We start from the raw sequence: 17,508 nt of genomic DNA, 5'->3' as shown, positions 1-17,508 counted from the left end.
GTGGTCCTTTGAGTATAACATGATGTGCATTTCAGACTTTTGATAACTAGTAGGAATACAGCACGGGTATAGCTAAACATTGCATAAACGTATTACTACTCCATTTTTCTTACCCAACTTGGGGTAAACCTGTGGGACGTTCTTTTGTTTCTTAAGACTGGAAACTACATTTGGAATTGAAAAACGAATTCCTTGAGAAACAAAAGAGTAATAATAATTTTCTCTATGTCTGAAGGACATTAAGAGCAAATCTGTTTTTGTAAATTGCTCAAATTAATTTAGTGCACCATGTTACAGTGTAATTCGCACAAAATAAGAGATGTGCAAGGGATGGCATATACAAAAAGAAGTGAATCTCTCCTTATCCACTGTTTTGACATTTTGACCATCACTATGCACAACAGCCTAGCGCCGTCATTTGACCGACCTACAAGAACGATAAAATGCACATATTTCGGACCAGCATCTGTACATCTACGAGGGCTTAAAATCTACCGACTGACAATGCTGCTAATAAAATGGTTGTACAAAAGGGGATGGTGATGGACGGAGCATCTGAATCAATCAAACACTCACATCCAGTCAAAAGATCTGGGTTTAATCCATCACCGTTCTTTAGCCCACTCTGCCACCCCAGTTCAGACATGGCTATATGCAAATCAGTCTGACCCTGTGCCTCATGGGAACAGTCCAGCCCAAACTGCCAAGCCATGTCTTCCCTGGACCGGAAACAAGCTTCCGAGGACCGGTTTCTGGCATTCCAGCTGTCTTCAGCCCGGCTTGCTTGAATCCAGTGGCAAAGTGAGCAAGGTACTCACGTCTGAGCATACCCTGCCACACTTATGCCGGCCAAAAGCGGTACAAAAGGGGGTGGTGATGGATGGAGCATCTGAATCAATCAAACACTCACACCCAGTAAAAAGATCTAGGTTTAATCCATCACCGTTCTTTAGCCCACTCTGCCACCTCAGTTCAGACATGGCTATATGCAAATCAGTCTGACCCTGTGCCTCATGGGAACAGACCAGCCCGAACTGCCAAGCCATGTCTTCCCTGGACCGGAAACAAGCTTCCGAGGACTGGTTTCTGGCATTCCAGCCGTCTTCAACCCGGCTTGCTTGAATCCAGTGGCAGAGTGAGCAAGGGAATGTGTCATGTGTCACCATGTGACCATAGTGACATCCCTGAATGTCGGTCACTCCTTTGGTTCTCGTGGAAATGAGACTCCAAGTGTAGTTCAAGAGAGAATTTTAATCATTCATCTTGAGTTTAAGTCATTCAAATTTTCAAATTTTCATTAAGTAAATGCATCCAAAGAAATTTATCCCAATGCTCCAATGCATTTCGGGCATCTCTAGCCCTTCATCGGGGAGCCTCTGTAATTAAACCAGACATAGCAATCAGAACAAAGCTAAATGAAGATGTAAATACCGATTGTTAGTAAGTGCTGATAACGCTGGGGTGACCTTAGTCAAAACGAGTGAATCAGGCAAGGAGTTGGTAAAATTAGTCCGTGCATGTGGTAGAGTGAAACGAGTAATTTTGTGCGTATGTACAAGTATAGCTCGATGACCAAGTGGAAAAACGGAACAAGTGAAAAAACGGAAACGTTCGAGTGAGTTAAAATCAACGTGAAATAGACTAACGTGTAGGTCCATGCTGAAAACGTATGGCAGCGAGTTTAACAGTGAAAAGTTTAAATGACACCAGAGTGCCCAAAGAGGAAAGCGGAAGCAAACATACGAGTGAGTTTATAATTACATTCAGGTCCACGCGTATAGCGTTTGACAGCGATTAAAAACAGTGAATGTTTAAGTAGCTAAGTAGTCAGACAGAGTATCTCAGCACTTAAGAGAATCGTTTACTCACTGGTGATCGTGTAGTCACAGGCTTCAAACGCCGGTATCGGTGTGGGACAGGAAGTGTTGTTAGTTTAGTAGGAATAGAAAAAATAGAAAAAGGACTACCGGGGAGGTGTAAGAGTAGTGGCCATCTTGGAAGGGTTGCCAAAGGAATTCGTTTTTCAATTCCAAATGTAGTTTCCAGTCAAAGAATCGCAAGAAAATGAATAAAATGAAATAAAATGAAATGAATGAACCATAAGGACACAAGTAACAAAAAGTACCAAGAATAATCGCATTTTGGGAAACAATGACAATTAGTTAAACAAAACATGAAAACTCCAGGCGATCATTGAGACCGACTGGTTTCATAGTCTGCATACGATAAATCCAAACCATTTCCCTCTGAAGTAAGTGCTTGTTATTGTCTATTCCTTCAATTTTACGCACTTGTTCCAGAATCAAAAACTTTAGTTGGGAAACGTTATGTCTGTTTTCATTGAAATGTGTAGCCACATTGGATTTAGTGTTCTGAAGCCTGATGTTGGATTTATGCTCGTTGATACGATTTTTAACTTTCTTTCAGTCTTTCCTATGTAGCTTTTTCCGCAAGGACATTTGATCATATATACGACGTTAGTTGAGTCGCATGTGGCATTTACAATCAGTTTAATGGGGTTGCCTCTCATGGGATGGTTAACTATTGTTCCTGTGATGATGTTATTACAGTTCCCACAGTTTTTACATGGCCTTGTGCCTTTAGAAGGTGTTTTCTCCTGGTGTTTAATTGTCAACATTTCTTTGAGGTTGGCACTGCGGGTATAAGCAAAAAGAGGTGGTTCCTTGAAAGTGGTGCCAAAATCTGGTTCGATGCTCATGATGGGCCAATGTCTTAGAATTATCCGTTTGTATGTGGAAATCATAGGAGAAAACACCTTCTAAAGGCACAAGGCCATGTAAAAACTGTGGGAACTGTAATAACATCATCACAGGAACAATAGTTAACCATCCCATGAGAGGCAACCCCATTAAACTGTTTGTAATGCCACATGCGACTCAACTAACGTCGTATATATGATCAAATGTCCTTGCGGAAAAAGCTACATAGGATAGACTGAAAGAAAGATTAAAACTCGTATCAACGAGCATAAATCCAACATCAGGCTTCAGAACACTAAATCCAATGTGGCTACACATTTCAATGAAAACAGACATAACGTTTCCCAACTAAAGTTTTTGATTCTGGAACAAGTGCGTAAAATTGAAGGAATAGACCATAACAAGCACTTACTTCAGAGGGAAATGGCTTGGATTTATCGTATGCAGACTATGAAACCAGTCGGTCTCAATGATCGCCTGGAGTTTTCATGTTTTGTTTAACTAATTTTCATTGTTTCCCAAAATGCGATTATTCTTGGTACTTTTTGTTACTTGTGTCCTTATGGTTCATTCATTTCATTTTATTTCATTTTATTCATTTTCTTGCGATTCTCGCCACTTTGGCAACCCTTCCAAGATGGCCACTACTCTTACACCTCCCCGGTAGTCCTTTTTCTATTTTTTCTATTTCTACTAAACTAACAACACTTCCTGTCCCACACCGATACCGGCGTTTGAAGCCTGTGACCACACGATCACCAGTGAGTAAACGATTGTTTAAAGTACTGAGATACTCTGTCTGACTACTTAGCTACTTAAACATTCACTGTTTTTAATCGCTGTCAAACGCTATACACGTGGACCTGAATGTAATTATAAACTCACTCGTATGTTTGCTTCCGCTTTCCTCTTTGGGCACTCTGGTGTCATTTAAACTTTTCACTGTTAAACTCGCTGCCATACGTTTTCAGCATGGACCTACACGTTAGTCTATTTCACGTTGATTTTAACTCACTCGAGCGTTTCCGTTTTTTCACTTGTTCCGTTTTTCCACTTAGTCATCGAGCTATACTTGTACATACGCACAAAATTACTCGTTTCACTCTACCACATGCACGGACTAATTTTACCAACTCCTTGCCTGATTCACTCGTTTTGACTAAGGTCACCCCAGCGTTATCAGCACTTACTAACAATCGGTATTTACATCTTCATTTAGTTTTGTTCTGATTGCTATGTCTGGTTTAATTACAGAGGCTCCCCGATGAAGGGCTAGAGATGCCCGAAATGCATTGGAGCATTGGGATAAATTTCTTTGGATGCATTTACTTAATGAAAATTTGAAAATTTGAATGACTTAAACTCAAGATGAATGATTAAAATTCTCTCTTGAACTACACTTGGAGTCTCATTTCCACGAGAACCAAAGGAGTGCCCGACATTCAGGGATGTCACTATGGTCACATGGTGACACATGACACATTGTTTAGAAAGACGTGCCTAGGACGGACACGTTACCTGTTGGGAGCACCCAACCCTTAAAAACACTTAAGAACACAACGTTCTTGCAACATTTTTGAGAATCAGCTGTGCGCCTCCTACTTCTGAACAGAGTGAACAAGGGACTCACGTCTGAGCATACCCTGCCACACTTATGGAAGCTTGTTTCCGGTCCAGGGAAGGAATGGCTTGGCAGTTCGGGCTGGACTGTTCCCATGAGGCACAGGGTCAGACTGATTTGCATATGGCCATGTCTGAACTGGGGGGGTGTGGAGTGCAAAAAAACGATGGATTTAGGCCCATATCTCTGTACTGGGGTGAATGTATGACATTGTTCTGCATTCTGTCCATCAACTGTGGTTTTTGCTAATAAAATGGTTGACATTATAAATGACAAGTTTCCTTTTAAATGCAATTGTACAATAATGACCGTGCAACACAGGAGCAAGCCTACAACTTCTGCTTGTAAGATCATTAGCCAAATAATATCAATAACCTGGGTACAGGCATAATTCTAGCCTATACAATAAAACGTACACATCCATTTGGAAACTTTAGCATTTGCTTTTCTCGCTTAGTTGTTGGCAAACATAGATCACATGAACGCTTATTCGGTAGACTGGTGTGGTTTTAGCAATTCTTTTAATGTAACTTAATTTTAAAAAGAAATGTAGTAAGATAATAGAAAAAACATAGTTACACTGTAATAGGAGGAGAAAGTGGTTGCTAAAATGTCAAAGATCGGTTTTTATAGTCGTTCATTGTGTTAACGTATTCAACATAACACATTTTATTAAATACATTAATTGCAAAATAGAGCTATAGCCAGGCAAACCTTCACAACTTCCTCTCCATCCACAATCTTGAGCTTTTCCAAATTTTCCTGCAAAAGTTCTGGTTTCATACGCCATTTCAAAAGGCACAGTAATCCCACTGAAAGAGAAAATATGCATTATTCATTTCATGACAATTTTAATAATGTCTACACTGTTAAATAAACTGAAAGGAAAACTAAGGCTACGTACCATTCTGAGTCAATTTTGTTGAACACACAAGTGTTGAAATAGAGAAAGTATCTCGAGAGCTCATAGAAAGACCTGCAGCACTACTGCTATTCCTGGTTAAAGTAGATCCTTTGTGATCCATATGTTGACGAGAAGAAGGAAAATTCAAGTAGGCATTCACATCCTCCATTTTCTTACTGTCTCCCTGAGAAACGACAATTTCTTTTAAATAATTCATTCAAAGGCAGTTGATGTGCACTTATTAAAGACATTAGACTGAAACTCTGAACAGTGCTCCTGTTGTGGCATTACATTGATATCTTTTTCCACATGTTAACATCTAATCATACCTGCTTATTGAACATCAACCAATATTTAAGGCTGGCACAACAGAGGTATAGTGGTGACTTAGAGACAATCTGTCCTATAGTGCATATGGGGAAGTAATACATATTCATCTAAATCTGACGTGGAATTTAGGAAGGAAAGCTAGCCAATTTAGAACTGAACAATTTAAAGAAACCTCTACAACTGTTTTAAGTAAGAATTGAAGAAACAGGAACCTTCTTCTTTGGAAAAATGGGACAAACTTCTAAAAGGGTCTGCCAGTACACTAGAAGCATTTAACGGTAGCATACTGTGAGTCATGGGGGAGTTGTGTAGTCATAACTTTGTTTTCTTACGATTACTCACCATCATTTTGAGGTTTATGTGTATGCTCAATGTTATTAACAATAAAAAGGCACGCAAAATGCTTTTAAAGTATTCACAAAGTGAAAGCTATTTGTTACAACAGTAGCTTTATTTCCGATTTTGGAAAATAAGGAAATCGACTGCGGCCATGGCATGAGTTTCTGAGCAGATGAATACAAAGATTCCCTGACAGGTTATGTAAAAGATCTGTATTAAATAGTCTACAGTGCTCATTCCTTCCTATACTGGATATTAATACACAATATGCATGTCGGTAAAGCACATTCTTACCCTTAAGTATTGTACCACTGAATAACTGGTGTGATTATCACCCATTCTATTGGTATGTTTATATTCAGCTTTGAGGGGACAAAAAGCGGAGTGACCATGGGGACTAGCACAAATCCTACCATTGGTTGCATTAGACCGCTGCACCACCGGGCCAGGCTCTTACAGGCCTCCAGGTTCTTCAGTTGAGTTGTAAACAAATGGGGATTAGTAACAGCAGCTTTGGTCAAGTCATTTCTAAGATTGGATCTAATTTGCAAACAGGATTTAATATTTGTTGTCTCCTGGAAGTGAGATCATTATTATTGCTGTTACAGGAGATCACAATTTGTACTCCTATTCATTCCTGAGTTTTAGAAGTAAAACTCAAAACCTAAGAAATCAATACAAAATTATTGCAGTTACACTAAAATTATATTTTTATTTTCAACGTTTGCTGTGAGGCAAATTATATAGATAACATTGGAACAGTTTGCAAAGAAAATGAGAAGAAGAACCCTGACAATAGTGAATTCGTGGCCATAAATAAGAATCTGCAATTCAAGATAGGAAATATTTGAACAATAAGAGGCAGAGAAAACGAGAGGCTGGGGTGAATAGATGTGCAGCTTGAATTATGGAGATGGGTCTTAGAAAATGAGAGTGTGGGAACATTCCACTTATTCAAGATAATGGTATTAAACAAAACTATTAAGGTGCTTTCTGCAACCCAATGAAGTGGGCTAGATCTGATGTGAAATACGTAGAAAATTCCATATTCAGATTTATGCATTGATGGCAGCTCCTGAAATGGTGTAAGGAGTTCCTAATCACTCAAAGTTTAGGTTTTTGGAGCCGTAGCATGGAATTGATACTGAAGTTATTTAAGTCCCCTGAGATTTTTAATCACCTACATGATTCATTACTTTTGAAAAAAAGAGTAATTTAGCTAGGATTTCATCATGGAAAACAAATCTACATAAGCTTCAAGAGGGATGTCAGCAAATTCTGCTGAGAAGCAGTTGTGGGGGTTGAATTTTAGGGAGGTGTTTTTATGACTGTTGTGATAGATTTGCACTAACTTTGGGGTCACTCAGGATTTTTTTTGCTTTTTTATTAAAAACTATTTTTGTTAGCTGTAAATCTCTGTGCACTTCACCCCAACTAAACAGTGGTAATGTGTGTGTGTGCCCTGCCTGCGAAACATAGTCAAACTGGTATACACCTGATTGGCACATTTATTCTAATTATAAATCCCTAGTATATGGTACTGCATGTACCCGGGGCCTGTAAATTAAATGCTAAGTGTGGGCTACTATAAAGCATTCCACTGCAGCCTGAGAGTGCAGTTTAAAACTTCTCTTTTGAGCTGGCAATATAAACTTTTCCCAGGCTTAAGCCTTCCTTTAGAAAACTTCTAAATCACCCCTGAGAAGGGCCCTATAGGGCCACAGGACTGGGCGCATGGTGTTTGAAATGGGCAGATATATTTATTTTTTACATGTCCTGGCAGTGAAAAATCTCCATAGTGGTTTTTCACTGTGAAAAGGCTGGCAATCCTATAAGAACACACTCTGTTACAATATAACAACTTAGAGTGGTTATCTTGAGTTTGGGAGTGGGTAGAAAAATAGTTCAATGACTCATTTTAATAGTAATTTTAAATCCAGCTTAATTTAATGGTAAAAGTCGGATTTATATTACTATTTTGGAAATTACACATCTAGAAAGTTGTTGTTTTTGTGCCTAAAACAAACCTGTTTCCTGCCAGCATCCAGCTGTTACTTGACTACTGATGGCCCTCCTGTCTGGAGATGTTTATTGCTCCCTGACAGTGGACGAAGGTCTTGAGAGCGGGGAGGTGTTTTAATCCTTGAGCAGGATGGCCTGGAAATGTGCCTAGCCTCAGCCTGAGTTTCAAAGGATTTTTACCTTATCAGTGACTGATGAAGCTCACACCAAGGCCTGCCTCGCTTTTGTCTCTTGTCAGGCTGGCACCAAACCTAGTGGGAGCGGAGGAAATTGCAACAACTGCTTTAGAAGGTGAACAAAGCCTTGCCCTACACACACAGACTGACATTGAGCATTAAGTTGGACCCCACAGACCTTCCCCTGAAACACTATTGGACCTGCGAATAATCAGAAGGACAGCCCTGCTGTCTGAAGAACTAGACGGAACACTGGACCTGCTTTCCACGAACCAAGGACCCCAGAAGTGACACCAAGGGTCAGCTGGCTGACCATCTATTTGAGCTACGGAGACACAACAAAATACAGGAGACTCTTTTCTTGAAATTGCCCAGCTGACCAATAACAATTGGACCTGCCTTGGACACTGCACCTGGCCTCTGTTTGAACTAGTCCTAACCCCCAAGCACTGTCCCCCAGGTCCTGGATCCAAGACTTCTGAGTGTATTCCTCCTTCCCACATTGCAAAAGGGGGACTTAGAAACATTTGACAAACTTTCTGCCGGGAGAATCAATGGAAACCAAGAACGCCAGCAAGGTGCTGCTGGCGAATCACATGTAGGCCTCAGCTTGCTAGTTTTCTCTGCTGAAAGAGATCTGACTTTCAGAAAAGTTTCTAAGTCTGAATTTAGAGGGATCCATCAGGACCAACGCCTAGCCACAACCCGTCTATGTCATGTACTTCTTGAGCACAGACTTTGGACTTCACCGGTTCAGAGCTTGCCTGTCCTCATTAACGACCATGCTGGGACCCGGCTCTTCAGCAGCCCGCTGCCGTTGAGCCCCACTGTGGATCGAGCTTGCTCTACCGACAACTCTCCAACAGTCACATTTTATCCATAAAAGTCAGAAGACAAAATTTCCACCTGGATGAACCTAGTTCCTGTATCTGACCTGCGCTCCATCATGGTCGGCTTTATCTGCTATCTTTGATGCAGTCTAGTGTGACCAGATGTCCATAGCTAAGGCTTTGTGATTTTTGGTACTGTATTTATTTTAACACTTCATATCTCCGGTTCTACTGATTAGAGTTTTGTTGTTTTGGTGCCGTTTTACTTATTAAAATGTACTCTATTAAGTTTGGTAGTTCACCCTGGCAAGATTTGTGATTATTATTTGAGGTGGAATCTCACCTCCTCAACAAATGCTTCAATTTCTTACACCCACTATGAGTAATATAATGTCACTATTCCTATTTGGTCAAATAATGGTTTCAGTAATTTAAAAATGAACTCGACCACTGGTAGCTATGGCACAGAGTAGACAGTCTTAACTTAAGAGAATGTGTAAATCATTTAGAAGCATCAAAACAATGAAAAGTCAAAAACACAACACAACAAAAATCCCGCTCCAACAAAATGGCACGAAAACAACAAAAATCCAATAAGGGGAACCGAAGATATGAATTTAATATCACCAAAATGTGCAAAGAGCCAACCGTGGGAAACCTGTCACATTGGAATGGTAAGTTTTTAGGCTGACCACAATAGTGCACAGGTCCGATACAAGGCCAAGGTTGGTCCTGATCAAAGAGTTGCAGTGAAGCTGTTAGAGTCTTTTTTGAAAGCTGGATGTCCTCCGTGGAGCAAGACTGCAGTCTGTTGCTGGAGAGGGTTCAATGTTGCAGGCTGCTGGTCAGCATGGAACATGCTGAATTAGATTTGCTGCTGTGGGGAAGAACGTAGTAGAAATAGCAACAAGGTCTGGACAACCGGCGATGCACCCTCAGCAGATTGGCTGGCAGGCCCTAGTCCCATTACAGTTTTCCAGGCAAAAACTCTTAAGAAAGTTTCCAAGTCTCATCTTTTATAGTTAGGCAGGATGAAGCCCAGCCAACGCTTCTAAGACCTCAGCAGCAGGACTAAGTGGGTCAAGACTCACTCCAACCGAAGCCACCACCACGGTCCAGGGCAAGTCCAATTGAAACTGTCCAGCTGAACTATTTCAGGAAAGTGGACTTCTTTCTGCTCTTCTGGTCTCTGTAGCTCAATAGGAGCTCAGCCAAAAGACCCTTGGAGTCTATTTCTTTGTCCTGGGAACAAGTGGGAGCAGGTTAGAGTTCTCCTCACATTTCTGAACAGCAGGTGCAGTCCTTCTGTCTTCAACAGACCCAGTAGTGTTCTGAAGAGGATACCACATTTATTCCTAGCACTAGTCGATGGGTGGGGGTGAATCCTGGCCCCTCCCTGACCCAAAGGGAAAATGTTAGAAGGAGTCACTCTACCACCTTTTACAGCAATTCCTGTGTGCCCTACTGCAAACAATCCCACAATGATCCTCTCTATCTAAATCCATCAAAACAGAACCCTTTCTCCCTTCTGCAGAACTCCTGTGCCAACAATAGAGGTATGGGCAGTTAAAAGAGCAAACCCTCCTATGTGGTCACTCAAAATCAGTTTGGGGGCAGCCTCTCTCCCACTGGAAGAAGGACAATAGGGGTTAGGGCCCAGATGTGAGCTACATCTGCCAGTCTCAGGTCATGTCCCTTTGAAGATAGTTACGTTTCTGGGCACTGCACAGACGGTCATCCTCTCAGAGAAACAGGAACCCTTCCAGCACCAACCCCTTTATCTCAGCTCTAGGAGCCAATTCAGAACTCATGAAGGATCCATTTATCTCCTGGGTGTGAGTTGGAAGCTCATGTAAATGGGCTTCTGGAGACTTTAGGCAAGTAAACGTGGACTTTTTTAAAGTATCTTTTACAAAGCATTTATTACAAATCAGACTTTACAAATACATTGGATTTGTATTTAACACTTTACAAAGTCCAAGAATGCACTTTTTATCTTGTTCCTAAGCAGCAATAATTTTATTACCTTCACTACTACTGTATCCCAGTGCCTTCCTATACAGGAAACCATAATACAGTGAAAATAGCATTTAGGGCATTGTCATTGTTAGGACATGTTTACTATTAAACTTTCACATGTCCAACTTTGAAATAGCATGAACCTTGACTTATGGCCATTTAAAATCTACCTAGGGTGATTTATTATTATTTAAAATGAGGGATTAGGCCTGTCAAAATTGGTTATTTTGACATGTTGAATTTCCAGTTTAAGCGAGCACAACTAGGTTACTGGTGGCAGCCAACAGTCATGTTTTGCATTGCCACTTAAGAGGTGGCACAAAAAGTGCTGCAGTCTACTAATGTCATTTAACTTACAGGCCCCGGAAACACTTTGCGTCAGATAATAGTGAATTATAGGTAAGTTAAATATGCCAAATAGGAGGAATTCCACATATATGAAGGGCCAGAACACATGCACTGGGCCTGGATAACAGAGTAAATCAAACAACAGTATCAGTTAAAAAACAACTATTGGGTTTGACTATACAAAACAATTGGCATTTTCCTACAACTTCCCATAGAGTTTTGTTCTTGGGGATATATAGCCTTGTCATCTGCCACAGTGGATTATGCAAGCCGTTAAGTGCTTGATACAGCCTATTTATTTAGTTAAGGGATTAATATGGCTCTTAACTAACCCAGTGTTTTAGAGTGCTTGACGAGTAAAAACACTACCTCAAAGTCTGAGAGTACTAACAACAGATTAGTGTTATAATTAGGACACCTCAACAACAAAAGATTTTTTAAGCAAGTGCAACAGATTGGGATATGGACAGTAGGGCAATTAACGTAAGACAAAGGTGCAAATGGAATTAGAAGACAATTCTGTAAAAAGACATCAACAATGTAGAATTTTAAATACTTATGTGTTGCTTGAAAAGAGAGGTTTTAGTTTGTTTTAGCGACAGCCAAGGGTTTCCTACTGTCTGATTTTGTCAGGGAGGGAGTTCTAGAGTGTGGGGCAGCACTGGAGAAGGACTTGTGTGAGGCTTTGTATGATTCAAATTTCTTATTTTCAAATCAAAGAGAATCTTTGCTCCACTTCGTAAATGAGGAGCAGAGAGTGAAGGGTAGGCAGAAAGTCAAGGCTTTAATGATCACAGAAGTGTTTTTAAATGTAATCCTTCCCTCTAAAGAGATCCAGAGGAGGGGCAGGCCTTCGAATGGGGTAAATGTGATTGACTTCCTTCTTCTTTGTTGTTAGGAGAGCAGTGGAATGAAACAGGGCTTTTATAGGTTGCTAAGGAGATGTTGTCGCTCCTGTGAGAAGAACATTTCTGTAATCAGTTTTTGAGAGGACAATGGCTTGGATTCCAGAACAAAGACTGTGTGAGGGAGAGGTTTGAGGCATTTTAGAAAGAAAAGAGCTTCTTGGGACGATTTCTGAACGTGGTTGATATGAGAGTTGATGGAAAGTATTGAGTCAATCTAGAAGCCCAGGGATTTAATTCATTGATTTAATTTGGGTGAAGCATTTAGATTTGAGTTGAGGTATCCTGTTAATGTCAGTATTAGGAGGTATGTCTGCGCTGTGTAGGATTCAGCTTTCTCCAGTTTTATGTTAAGTAATGACATCCATTTCTGAATTTTTTGTTAGGGAGTTATTGTGGAAGATATTGCTGAAATCTTTCATTTATTGGTACATTGTTTGTCATCTGTGCATGGGTGAATGAACAACTGAGTCTTCCAGCATTGCTCCAATTGGTTCTATATACAGATTGAATTGAGTGGATGCCAGAAATTAATCTTGTGATAGTCGAAATGGGACTGAGAGGATTTTAGAGCGCGAGTCTCCAATATTTATTGGCTGTTTTCTGCTTTTCGAGTATGAACTAAACCACTGACGATGTCAGTGTTTTGATCACATTTTCCAGTAGTATTTGCGTAAGCGCAAGTGTTTTCTGAGAAGATCTGCTGTATAGTTATGCGTTCAGGTATGCTTATGACTTAACTTTTCACAGATGATAAAAGTGAGTCCCCTGACCCAGTGACCCTGGTCGAGGACACACTCTCTCCCCAGCAGCTCCGCGCACAGTTCTTTGCCGCCAGGTCTCCTCACCCCTTCCTAATAGGGGTTCTAGTCCCCAGCGTACCGTCACCTCGGCCTAAGTGTATTTATCTTTGCATTTTGGGCTAATCTGGTTCTATGCTTGGGATAATTGTTTCTCTCATTGGGGGGCAACTGGGTACTGTTTGTTGTTTGTTGCTGTGTTTGTTTGGCCTTAGCTTCCCTGGTTTGCTGTCTCCCTGCATCCCTTTCCAGCCGTTACTGCACCTGCAGGCCCTGCCCCCCTCCACTGCCAATCTCGCCTCCCAACTGATCGTCCATCCCCCTCACCTTCTTAATGGCGGCGCTGCGCCTATGGCAAGCCCGTCTCCGCCCGTCTGTTTCCCGACCACGGCCAGCAGCAGGAACACTGGTTCTCCCAGGCCCCACCGCTACGATTCCACCACCCTCCACACACTCAATCCCGGAGAACACACCGACTGCGTAAGATCCTCGCCGAACACCACCCACGGACAGTTCTTGTGCAGACCCTGCCGTAGTTCCTTCATCGTCGACAAAGCCCCCACAACCGCCGAAGGCCTGCTTGAGGCACGCACCACCGAAACCCTGACATGCATCCTCCACAACGAGCGCTCCCTGCACCGACATGTCGTGGAGATCTGGGACCTAATCAACACCCTCTCGCCTTCTTCATGGAACCAGGACCAACACCACCTCTGTCCCGACATCGCCACTGCCATCCCCGACAGCTACGAGATCCAGAGAAAGGACTGCCCTCACCGCCCAGGAGGAGAACTTGCCATCACACACAAGACCCCCACCAACTCTCCACCTCCAGCATGAGTGACCCCCCACTCCAACACAGAACACCTCCACCTCCAGATCCAGACCAGCACCAAAACCACGATACGGGCACCCACATCTACAGACCTCCTGGACCTCGCACCCAGTGTACATCTACCATTGCCAAGCTCGCCGCACCCCACGCCATCACCTCCACAGACTACATTCTACTTGGGGACGTGAACTTCCACCTCAACAACTGCAACGACCCCGACTCCACCACTCTCCTCGACAACCTCGACAACCTCGGACTGAAGCAGCTGGTTAACACTCCAACTCACAGAGCTGGATACACCCTCGACCCCATCTTCGCAGGAGGGACTAACATCTGCTTCAGCCACACCACCCAGTCCCTCTGGATGGACCACCACTGCGTCCATTTCACCTTCAACACTACCACCGTGCCCAAGCCCTCCCCCTGCCTGCTATGAAAGAACTGGAGCAAGGTCACAGAGGAACACCTCAACACCACCCTCCTCCAAGACTTCCCCAGCGCCATAACCGACACCAACTCCACAGCCAAGGAACCTCACTGCTGGATCTCCTGCTGCTCCAACAAGCTTGCACCCCTCCTTCACCCCGCCAATCAACGACCTCTGACGGCTGCCTGGTTCACCACAGAACTACAAAAAGTCAGGCCCTCCTGCAGATGCCTAGAGAAAACCTGGCAAAACCAGAAAACCATGGAAGCACAAAATAACCACAGAAGTGCCCTGAAGGAATTCCATCAGCGCATAAGAGACACCAAACGTTCCTTCATACGAGACAAGGTCCATACTAACACGACCGATGCCAAGAAACTGTTCAACATAATACAGCAGTTCGCCAAACCCACCAGCGAAGCAACTGACGTCACACCTTCCCAGGAACTCTGCAACAAGCTCAGCTCCCACTTTCATCTGAAGATCAAGGTCCTCATTGACAACTTCAGCGAACTGACCATGGACACCACCCCCTCCCCACCACCGCTAACAAGCCAACCGCCATGACATGGAATCCTGCCACCATCGAACACATCACCACGAACATGAAGAAAACCCACTCAGGATCCCCAACAAACCCCTGCCCACTGCACATATTCCACTTGGCCAACAATGCCACTGCACCCCAAGGCCTCCTTCAAATCTGGCACCTTCCCAGATGATTGGAAGCGGGCGGAGGTTAAACCTCTCCTCAAGAAACCAACGGCGAACCTACTGACCTGAAAAACTACCGGCCCATCTCTTTCCTCCCTTTCGCAGCCAAAGTCACAGAGAGACTCGTAAATGCCCAGCTGACCTCCTTCATCGAAGAGAACTCCATCCTAGACGCCTTCCAGTCTGGACTCCACAGCAACCACAGCAAAGAGACTGGCCATCTCGCCTCCACCGACATCCGCATACTTCTCGACCAGTGGCACACTGCGGCCCTCATCCTTCTAGACTTCTCTGCAGCCTTTGACATTGTTTCACATCGCACACTCACAGCTAGACTTCACGATGCAGGGATACAAGGAGCCGCTCTTGACTGGATCCAATCCTTTCTCTCCGGCAGAAGCCAGAGGATCAGACTCCACCTTTCCTCTCCGAACCCACCAATATCACCTGCGGATTACCCAAAGGATCATAGCTCTGCCCCACTCTCTTCAACATCTACATGGCCCCCCTTGCCACCATCATCAGACAGCAATGGCTCAGCATAGTCTCATGCGCCGACAACAACCAGCTCATCCTCTCACTCACTAAGAATCCAGAAGACACCAGGCACTGCTTCCATGAAGGAATGAAGGACATCGCAACCTGGATGAAAGACAGGTGCTTGAAGCTCAACTCAGAGAAAACCGGGGTTCCCGTCCTGGGACCCTGCACCTCCACCTGGGACAATGCCTGGTGGCCCTATTCCGTCAGGAATCCACCCACTGCTACAGACGACGCACAAAACCTCTGCATCATCCTCAACTCTTCCCTCTCCATGAACCACCAGATAAACGTTGTTGCTTCCAATGGTTTCAACTGCCTTCACATCCTCCGCAAGACCTTCAAATGGATCCCCCCGATTGCAGAAGGACTGTCACCCACACACTCATAACCAGCAGACTGGTCTACGGCAACGCCCTATATGCTGAAATCAACAGAATTCTTCTAAACAAACTCCAAACCATCCAGAACGCCGCAGCCAGACTCTTCCTCGGGACACCGCGTCATGAACACATGACCCAACACCTACGAGACCTCCACTGGCTCCACGTCAAGAAGAGGGTCACCTTTAAACTCCTCACCCATGCCTACAAGTCCCTCAACATCAGACCCAAATATCTCAAAGAGAGACTCTCTTTCCACGTACCCAGAAGGAACCTCTAAGGACCTCACCCTGGCATTGGTCCCCTACATCCGAAGAAACAGAGCAGGCAGGATAGCTTTCTCACACATTGCAGGCAAGACCTGGAACGAGCTCCCCAACCCTGCAAAACATTCAGGAAGGACCAAGACCTGGCTTTTTGACTGATCAGGAGCTGCCCCCGCACCCCCACCCAGCTCCTTGAGACCCTCATGGATTATTTCTCTGCTTGTGAGTTCCTCACATAGTAAGGACTTGGATGGGGAGGACCCATGAGTGGGTAATGCCTTGTTACTTACCAGTAATATTCATTACCCAATTAGGTTCCTCCCCGTTCTCTTCCCTCCCTCCCACTGTGTTTGTGTCAGAGTCTTGTTGATAACAGGCACTGGTGTTTTGATTTGCTGGGTGGAGGCAGGACTGCCTCAAGTAGTAAGGGCTGGGACGGGGAGGACTCATGAGTGGGTAATGCCATTAGAAAAGCAGATGCATGAGGAACCTAATTGTCGCCTGGCAGAAATGTTCTGTTCTAAATATCGTTCACAAAATAATCCCCCCAATGGAGTTAATAAAAGAAATGTGACTCCAATGGGATAAGTGATTTGTAAATGGCATTTAGGATATAATAAGTATTCCAAATGATATTTGTAGAAGACATTCTGATATACAACCTGGGGCCATTGCAAAAAACACTATCATAACTCCTTTAAGCGCATTCACAAGCACAATTTCCCTTGCTGTAGGCCATGGGGACAGGATACGTCAAAGACGTCCTTTCTGAAATGGAGGAAAAGCTCGTGAACCAGCAGAACCAACCGTGCTCCATTATTACCCTTCATAATGGAATGGCACACATGGTTCACTAGACCAGTTACATCAAATAGGCTGAATGAACTCGAACCTTTCCTTTTCAGGAAGTTTATCAGACACATTTATGTGGACAGTAACAGTCTTCATCCCGCTCACTCAAATGATATGACCTTCAGCCAGACAATCAGATGCCACAGAATCTGTAGTGAAACAAACACCTTTCATCAACATCGCCCGCTTGGAGAATGCATTTAATGAGTTTATTCTGAACTAGAAAATGCCTCAGGGATTGGCAGAGAAGGGCTACTCTGATACAAGAAGGGAAAACACGAATTGATTGTGTGCTAAATAGCATAACATATTGGTACAGCAGTACCTGCACTGAAAACGTTATCAGGGCTCGGCAACGTATGCTACCAGGGGACATACATCTATGTGCAATAACCCTGTCACCTACAGTGAAATAAACTGAACTAATCCTTAAAATCTATTTGTAATTTAAAAACTATAAACATTCATGGTACAGAT

The 17,508-nt window shown here is 43.3% G+C and overlaps 1 protein-coding gene across 1 annotated transcript in view; it reads right to left on the bottom strand.

The window, feature by feature from the left end:
• The window catches only part of DOCK2 (dedicator of cytokinesis 2), a 2,333,210-nt gene that overhangs the window by 1,577,978 nt on the left and 737,724 nt on the right, over window positions 1-17,508 (bottom strand). The window contains exons 18-19 of the mRNA XM_086931425.1: window positions 5,246-5,429; window positions 5,056-5,153 (exon numbers count right to left, since the gene is read on the bottom strand). Coding sequence (XP_086787551.1) covers window positions 5,056-5,153; window positions 5,246-5,429 — 282 coding nt within the window. The remainder of the gene's footprint in view (window positions 1-5,055; window positions 5,154-5,245; window positions 5,430-17,508) is intronic.

The sequence above is a fragment of the Lissotriton vulgaris genome, chromosome 7 (assembly GCF_964263255.1).
Source record: "Lissotriton vulgaris chromosome 7, aLisVul1.2, whole genome shotgun sequence".
Classification (NCBI taxonomy): Eukaryota; Metazoa; Chordata; class Amphibia; order Caudata; family Salamandridae; genus Lissotriton; species Lissotriton vulgaris.
The sequence above is the reverse complement of the archived record's forward strand: the minus strand, read 5'-3'. Positions and strand labels throughout refer to the sequence as shown.